The sequence below is a fragment of the Triticum dicoccoides genome, chromosome 5B, assembly GCF_002162155.2.
Source record: "Triticum dicoccoides isolate Atlit2015 ecotype Zavitan chromosome 5B, WEW_v2.0, whole genome shotgun sequence".
Taxonomy (NCBI): Eukaryota; Viridiplantae; Streptophyta; class Magnoliopsida; order Poales; family Poaceae; genus Triticum; species Triticum dicoccoides.
In genome coordinates, this window is record NC_041389.1 from 723,043,858 (window position 1) to 723,053,041 (window position 9,184).

The following is a 9,184-nucleotide window of genomic DNA, read 5'->3' on the forward strand; positions in this document are numbered from 1 at the left end:
GTTTGGACTGTAGGGGACACCGACATTGACTGGGAGCCTGGAAGTGCGCAGATTTATGCTGGGGATTTCCGCTGCGGGTGAAGCCGCAGTCTGCTCCGGGCGTTCCCCTGCGTAACTCGTGCCCGGCTTGACACCTGCATCAGTTGTGCTCCGGTCTTGCGGTTTCTCCATCACATTGATTTTTGCAGGTGGCGGGAACAGTGTGGACGCAGGAACATAACCAGATTCGTCTCTCCTGCTCCTAGCTACAGCCGGAGTGTTGGGTATGTCTGTTGATTGCTTGTAGGGGCTACGACGCCTAGGTGGAAGACCAGCACGCGGAACGGTCGCCTTAGCAGTATCTCCACCGACAGGAGCTGGAGCTGTTGTGCCAGGATTCTCATCTGCAGATGGCATATCCTTGTGAAGTGCCGCCTCAACCGCTTCTGTCATGGACACAGGTGAGACACCAGGCACGCGCTTGGAATCAGTGTCAGATGAGCGGGAATCTTCCTTGCCTAGGTTGGTCTTGGGAGCATCCACTTCGACGCTTGCTGATGGGGTGGCATGGCTCACAGCAGCATCCTTCATTGCCAGAAGAGTTGGCAATATTTTAGCTGTCCCGGTGGATACCGACTCGTCACTCCCTGATGTACGGATGCCTGTTGTTCTAGCCTGCACATCTGCAGCCGGCGGAGATGGTCGGCCACTTGCATCAGAGTTAGTGGGAGCAGTTGACGGTGCAGCAGCAGTATTGTCGCCTGGCGCCTCATGTACATCTGAGTTGCCACCTGTTGACAACTTTGAATGCAGGCGTTCGAGTGGGTCTCTACTGATATGCTTGGCCCCGCGCATAGTAGTCTTCTTCACCCTGCAAAGGAAAAAAAGCACGTGAAAAATGGTATGAAAAAAATGGACAAAAAAATATGTTTGCAATGATAGAAGCATTAAAAAACTAAAAACAAGTGGAAAAAGCTGGTAGTTGCCATGTAAGGGGGTCATGAGTTGCCATGTGCCATAGTTAGCAGTTGCCATACAGCAGCAGTTATCAAAGTTAGGCAAATTGAAAGGAATGATAGAAATGTCTGATCTGTGAGGAATGCAATTTCAAAATTAGGTGGGGGATGAACTATCAGAAGAAAATGGTAAAAAAAAAGATGACAGTTGCCATTAGGTACAGAAATAGTTGCCATTTGGCCTAGATGCCAGTTGCCATGTAAAGATAATAGGAGTTGCCATACATTTAAAAATGAAGGAAGAAATCATTTGGAAAAACAGCAGTTGCCTCGTGGGGGATGATAACAGAAGAACATGTGACAAAGCAGACCAGTTGCATTGAAAAATGAAGAAAAAAACCGCTATCTCAAATGAAAAGCACATGGAGAAACCTACTTCTTGACTGCCTTCCTCAGGTCAGGCAACACGACAGGATCCCCGGTGTTAGTCGTCGTCGTACGAGCAGAAGACCTGGTGGAAGGGATGTCACCGGCAATGGGGGCACCTTTGTTCAAGCGAGCAGAAACACGGGTTGGCGTTGGCGCCTGTTTCTTCGTAGCTGCTCGTCCACCAGCGGTCGGCTCACTGCACGCAACAGATGGAAGGAAAAAAGAAGGTGGCAATTGTCAGACAACAAACTAATTGCCGCGCTTGACAAAAAACAAGTGCAAAAGAAATGGATGAGATTGTTCCAAAGAAAAGATACACAGCAGAAAACTAAAATTGAGAGTCGAACCTCTTCCTGGCAGCTACGGGATCGATCCTAGACCTCTTGCCAGCAGAACCCTGCCCAACATCCTCTGGAGCCCTTCCCCTCCTTGATGGCAAAACCCCCTCGCCTCTCGCAGCCGTATGTTCTTTCACTTTCTCCGGTGGGTGGGCACCTGTTGCATCCTTGCCCTTGTTGCCGCATGTGCGAACTTCAGCGTGTTCATCGTCATCGGTGTCATCGTCGTCGTCCTTGCTGAGGCCAGCGTCTCCATCCACATCATCCTATGTGTCACCGGGCTCTTGGGAGCTGTTGTAGTCATACCGGCCACGGCAACCGGTTGGCCGATGTGTACGTTCTGGGACAAATGAAGTGAACTGCCTCGCAACCGCGTCGCTGTCAGAGGCACTGAGGGACGTCCACCCCTCAACCAACTTCCCGAGCAGGCCGGTCATTCCGGATGCAAACTGCCCAATTAGATGCTCCACTGGTGCCCTCGCCTGTGCACAAAAACAAGAAGCATCAACAAAACAACACCCGTACTGCATTCACTTCCGCGACATCAACATGTAATCCACGGCAAACCGTAGATGTGGACATTTTGATTACCTCAGAAGGGCAAGACGGAGCTGAGTGCACGTCCATCCACTTTTCAAATTTTTGAGGCCCCCCAAACACGCTGTAGTCTATAGCATGCTTGGCCATCAGCTATGAAAAACAAAAAAAGAAATTGTAAGCATGCCTTATAAACCACGGACGGTTGCGTCATGTCAAATTTGTAAGCATGCCGTGTGAAAAAGACATAAACAAAAACTAACCTGTAGTTTTCCATATGTGCCATCAGTTGCCCTGTCTGCGGCAAGCACATCCTTGACAGCGCTGATGGTCCACGCAGAAACAGCAAACTTGTGAGTAGGCGGCGGTCCTCCTATCCCGGTGAAATCCACGGTGGACAGATCAAGAGAGTCGACATACATGAGCTGATTTAAAACAATTTTGCAAAGAAAAGAAAATATCAGTTGCCATCGTGGTTAATTTGTAGTTCAGAAAAAAAAGAGCAGGATAATGTATGATCCAACAATAATATGTATGTGTTAGTTGCCATCAAAGTGTGATGGCAGTTGTCATCCTACTGTGATAGCAGTTGCCATGCTAATATGAAGGTAGTTGCCACATTGTCAGTATGACAGTTGCCACGTTGTCATTATGGCAGTTGCCACATTGTCACTATGGCAGTTGCCATCTTGTTATGACCAGATTGTCATGCATGAAATAAAAGTACGTTATAAACAAAGAGTTCACACAGAGATCTGGTGAAAATAAATACCATTAAGTGCAGACGACAACCCTTCTGGTACATCTTGTTTTTGAAAGCATCGTGGAGAAAGTCGGCAATAAACTTACACCAGTTCATACTCTTCACGTTTTTCAGATTCGCCTGCACCACACAAAATTTCAGGGCAAAAAAGTTTGCCGCGTCAGAAATCAAAACGGAAGAAACGCAACGAAAACACTGGCAGTAGCAAGCATGGATCATTCACCAGGATGGGGAAACATTTGTTGCTTGGGCGAAGAGAAGTGGTCGGCGCGAAAACAGCTAAGATGAGGTACATGAGTAGCTTCATCTTGAAAACTTCTCCGTGCGTCGTCATGTCCTGCAGAGAATCTGCCAGTACAGACGTGTTCGGCATTGCCTCCAACCCAGGAAACAAACGGGCGAACAGCTCTTCCTCGATCTCATTATTAACTTCGTACGGGACTTTGATATGTCCCCGAGGCACACCCAAAGTGCAGAACACGGATTCCTCATTCAATGGAAGTCTTCCCCGTCCCGGGATCACGAATTCCCTGGAGGCGGGATCGTATATCTCACCAAGCCAGTCGCATACCGGGTTGACAAGGTTCGTACACCGGACATCCATCAGAACCTGCATACCCATCTCAGCAGCAGCTCCCTTTTGATCGTCAGTGAATTTGTCAATCAACACGGTCAGACGTTCCTGGGAGGCTCTGTTGCGAATACGTTTCTTCTTCTGCAAAAAACAAACACAAAAGTATTGAGCTGTTGCCATGTTTTTGCAATGTTATGAAAATTTAGTTCATGATGGACGACTATAAAAAAGATCTAGCTGCCAACAAATAACATAAATCAGGAGGAGGGGGGCGGGTGTGCGAACAGTTACCTCATCGCCCTCTTTTCTCCGTCCAGTTGCCTGGTTACGTTGAGGTGGATCCATGAAATCGTCATCATCACTTTGATGATCGCCACGAGCCATTCTGCTGATGTAGGAACAGACCAAATTGTTAATGGCGAAAATGTAAAATGCAATGGGTGAGCAGTTGCCACCTAACAGAAAAATATTAACTATTTGAATGCAAATGTGGTTGCCATACTATGCAGCCAGTTTGCCACACTGTTATATCTGTATTGTGGCAACAGACATTGTGTTCACATACTGTATTGCAACATGATTATACAAAATTCAAAGTGGCAAACACGCCAACTCGATGTGCACATTAGTTCCGTCCAGTGCTACCGATTGTGGCAACTATCAAAGTTTGGAAACTGTCGCAAATAATTCAGAAAAAAAACAAGTCTCACAAATGAAAAAGAATGTTTGAGGTTACTATTATGTAAATTCAGTAAAAAATCAGTTTGCCTCGTTCAAGAGCGTGTATGTGGCAACTATCTCATTCATTCAGTAAATTTTAGTTGCCCCCCTTGTGTGTGAGCTTGAACACATTTGTGGCAACTATGACAGTCAGTTTCAGAAAATATGTTGCCGCAGAAGAGAACACATTTGTGGCAACTGCTACATTCGTTCATGTAGTTTAGTTGCCACACACCTGTTCACGTTCGGTCATACTGCCATAGTTGCCACATTCAGAAAGCATATTTTTTCTGGTTACTTATCGTACAAGTTCACCAGAATTAAAATTTGCCACATGGGAAGAGCATGCGTGTGGCAACTGCCACAGGAGTTCAATGAAATTAGTTGCCACCTCGTTTTGGGGTGGCAACTATGACAGTCATTTTCGGAAATCTGTTGCCACATGGGAGAACACGTTTGTGGCAACTACCACGTTTCTTCAGGTAGTTTAGTTGCCGCACATTTGTTCACGTTCAATCATACTGCCAATTTCGCCACAATCTGCAGGTTCAACCCCAAAACTAGACTAGATCTAGGTTTCAATGGCAACTGCTTCAACCTCAAAATCACCCTTACAATTCTCGCGCGAAATGGCTGCAACCCCAAATTTCGAACCAATCCGCACCAAAACAACCCGGCGGACAACTCTCAAAATCCAAATGCAAGACTAATGCGTTGCCTACGAGCAGGCATAGCCTCACCGACGATGCCGCCGCAGCGGCGGCGACGAAACTGCCCACTCCCACGAAGCAACGGCAGGCACACAACTATGGCGCACCGCCGCAGCGGCGGGAACGCCGGCGCACCGCCGAATCGCCGGAATTTCTAGGAATGGATCTAGAAATCGAACAGGGAGGAAAGAGGGGAACAAAATCAGGGAGGGTATGCGATAGATGAAGCGAGCATTACCTTCGACCCGCACGCGTTCCGGCGACGCCGCTCTGCTCCGACGAGCACCACCAACACCCGCGAACACCGTCGACTGTCCCGCCTCCGCCGTCGCCTTCTCCCCTCGCCTTCTCCTCCAGTGGACTGTAATGCGAGTGGGTTGTGCCAGTAAATGCGACGCGGGGGAGAGTGAATGGAACCGTGGGGAGAGGGTGGAGGGGTGTGCGACGTGTTTGACGTCAACTGCGGTCGGACCGTGGCGTGCGGGCGCATGGCAGTTCCACCGCACGCCTCTCAGTGGCAACCGCTGACCGCGGGATGGCAACTACCGTGAGGGCGAACCCACTCGCACACCGCACACTAGAATCGTCCAACGTGGCGCCGAAAACCAGCCCTTTTGCTCCAAGATTCGTGCAAAACGAAACCAACGGCGATGCTTGCGTGTGGACGAAGTGGTGAACGCCCACACGTGTGGGCGTTAACATTTCCGCTATTTTGGTGGCAAATAGGATCGGCCATCTGGCGTGACGCCAGAAGGAAGCTACCATCGTCTGAAGCGGACGCACTACGCACATATTTTTAAAAATGTTTGTACAACCTCAAAAAAATGTTGATCGCATTCCAAAAACTGTTATGTAATTTTATAAAATGTTCACACGTTACAAAAATATGTTCGCGACATTTGGAAAATAATTATACAACTAAAAAATGTTTGCATAGTTTAAAAAATATCTCATACCATTCAAACACAATCGGCATTTAAAAAATGCCCATACGTTTGTAAAATAGGGAAAGGTTCCATCCGACCGGCTGATCCAACCAATGCATCCGCATGTGGCCCAGCCGTCAGATTCTATGTTGGATCAAATGGTAGTGGGCGCCGCAAACCCCGCTCAAACCATCGGGGCGACCGCCCAATAAAAAAATATAACAACGACAAAACTAGAGGAAAAATAATAAGAAAAAACTATTTATTGAAAATTAAAATATTTTTCATTGGGCTATCAACGTACATGAACGAGATAAACCTGACACTCGATGAACAATCATCAATTGATGGAATGCAATTTAAGTTGTCACGTTCATAGAGAGAATTGATGACAATAAGAGATAGCCTTAGCACCGTCAGCTTGACACGGCTATTTAAGCTGGTGAGCATACGTCCCGCGCAGAGAAATGGGACTAAACACAAGTCGATGGTTATAGTTTTGCCAAGTTCTTCCCTAGTGAACTCGACAAAGGTGGGCAGCCGGGAAAACCGTGGAGTTCTAATTTAAACAATGAAAAACTGAAAATGTTCACCGAGTTTCCATTAGGCGAAATTCTCGGCATTAAAGGCCACCGTCGCGGCTCCGTCAACTGCTGCAACGCGTGCCCACATGTCAGTATATGCCGAGTTTCTACCGTCGGGAACTCAGCGAACATGAGATTCTGCCGAGTTATATTTTTCGCCGAGTCGTTTTTCATCAGAACCTGGCAAAGGCAGTTTTTTATCACCGCCAAGTCGGAATTTGGGTCAAACTCGGTAAACAGAAGTTGGCCGAGTTCCTGATATAATTAACTCGGTGAGGTACTGGAACTCGGGACAAAACCAGAGATTCTAGTTTGATACATACGGAAGCACGGGATGGGAAGGAGTATTGCTTCGGCGTGTTCATGTAGTCTTCTTCTTCTTGGGTTCTTGCTAGTATAGACAAACGGGAGAGAGAGTTCAGAACGGTTTTGATCCGGCCGGCCGTAGGCTCATCGAGTATGTATATATATATATATATATATATATATATATATATATATATATATATATATATACCCTGTCGTGTACGACCACGGAAGACAAGACCAGGCTCTGGGTTTATTGATGAAAATTGATCCGTTCAGCTCTGAGTTTCCATACCTGAGTTGATTGATCACACAGCAGCCAGAGCCAGAGCAACGACGACGTACGAAAGATGACGACCGGAGGAGGGGAGGCGCTGATAACGATGCACACAACCACGACGGCAGGTGTTGATTCTGCTCTCGTCCGTCTCAGAGTAGACTACAATCAGTTCATGGCGTTTCCCGCCGGCAAGGCCCTCAGCTCCGACGTGGTCTCCGTCGGCGGCCAGCTCAAGAGGATCGACGTCTATCCGGGAGGGATAAGGAATTACCACAAACACGTCTCCATCTACCTCAAAAACCTGAGCAGATCCACATGTGCCAAGGTCATCTTCGAGCCCTTCTTCCTGGAAAAGGACGGCAGTCCCTCTGCCAAGATCACAAAGCACGCGAGCGTGTGTGAGAACTTTGCGAGCATAAACAACGACAACTATTGCTTCGGCGTCGAAGAGCTGGGATACGCCGAGTTCTTCCAGCGGTCTTCTCTCCAGAGATACGTCGTCGACGGGCACTTCACGTTCTTGTGCTCCATCGTGGTCGTCAACGAGCTAGGCCCTATTCCTGTGCCACCCTCGGACATTTCAAACAGTCTCGGCCACCTTCTAGAAGATGATGAGATGACGTCAGACGTATCCTTCGTCGTCGGTGGCGAGACATTTCACGCGCACCGGGTGATTCTCGCGGCACGCTCACCGGTCTTCAAGGCACAGCTCTTTGGGTCCATGCTCGAGGCCACCACGACATCGTCGACGCCCATCGTGCTGCATGAGATTGCCCCCTCGACGTTCAAAGCTATGCTCAGGTTCATGTACACTGATGCATGGCCTGAAGACGCCGATGGTGACGAATCATCATTGGTCGAGATGTTTCAGGATCTACTTGCTGCTGCAGATCGGTATGCACTAGACAGGCTGAAGCTCATGTGCGCACGAAAGTTATGGGATAACGTGACGGTACATACTGTTGTGAGTATCTTGCTTTGTGCTGAAACGTATGGCTGCCCGGAGTTGAAGAACAAATGCCTTGACTTCTGCACAGTGGGAAAAAATTACAAGGAGGTAACATCCACTGATGGCTAGGCATGGCTACAACTGAGGTTTCCGTTTGCTGCTGAGATAGGAGAAAATGTTAGGACATAGAGTAAAAGGCAAATGATCTATGATGACAATGGGATCAATCGGCCGGCTCTGTGCCTTCTCCTTCCTAGTGTGGAATTTGAATGTTATGTAGGTTGTTTTGACATGCTGCAATGCCTATGTTGTGGCTACATACACATAGATGTTATGTTACAACTACTGTGGTTGTGTTGCGAGGTGGGTGTCTTCTTGTTGCAAATGTAATTTTGCATTGTCGTGAACGCCACTTCCAAATGTTGCTTGCATTTGATAATCCTATTTTACTACATCTTACCTTTATTTTCTAGTGCACACAAAAATAATCCGGGGACCAATATATGACCGCGTTGGATGGCTTCACTGCGTTGTTAGGCAATCCAGCGGCTACATGCTACCAGGCACGCTCGCCGTTGTCATGGGTCTACCTACTCCATTAAATCCAGCCTCCTCAGAGCCATCGTAGGTAGGCAGATTTCCCCTCCCCTCCTACCCATTGAGTAAATTTGAACTTCTGCAACCGATCAATCACTACCGGAATCGCCCCCTATGCCGACGGCCAGGGCCGTCGGGATACCCCTGACTGGCCGTCGGGACAGGCCTATGCCGACGGCCCCCGTCGGCAACATATACGTCGGCGTAGCCCGGAGGCCGTCGGCATAGAAAGGCCGTCGGCATAGATGATTTCCCGACGGGGGTCGTACATCTATGCCGACGGCCAGGGCCGTCAGCAACGTCCAGGTCTAACGGCGGCCGCCGTCAAGTATGACCAATGCTTGGCCGCCACATGGCACACCTATGCCGACGGCATAGCCGTCGGCTTAGTTTCAAAGTATGCCGACGACCAGGTCGTCGGCACAGGTATGCCCCGTGGGGTCCAGCCGTTACGTGGGGCCCCGTGAAACTAAGCCGACGGCTAGCCGTCGGCATATCTCTTCCTCAGGAGCTACCAGTTGGTGACACGTGGCATC

General features: G+C 48.6%; 1 protein-coding gene across 1 annotated transcript; it reads left to right on the plus strand.

Annotated features, from left to right (window-relative positions):
* The first annotated feature begins 7,172 nt into the window (after nt 1-7,172).
* LOC119310759 (BTB/POZ and MATH domain-containing protein 1-like) lies at nt 7,173-8,180 on the plus strand. Its single transcript, XM_037586392.1, has one exon. The coding sequence runs from the start codon at nt 7,173-7,175 to the stop codon at nt 8,178-8,180; it is 1,008 nt and encodes a 335-aa protein (XP_037442289.1).
* Nucleotides 8,181-9,184: the final 1,004 nt, after the last annotated feature.

What these genes read in the sequence shown, in the direction of transcription:
- LOC119310759 (XM_037586392.1), top strand. Translation starts at nt 7,173, where the DNA reads ATGACGACCGGAGGAGGGGAGGCGCTGATAACGATGCACACAACCACG.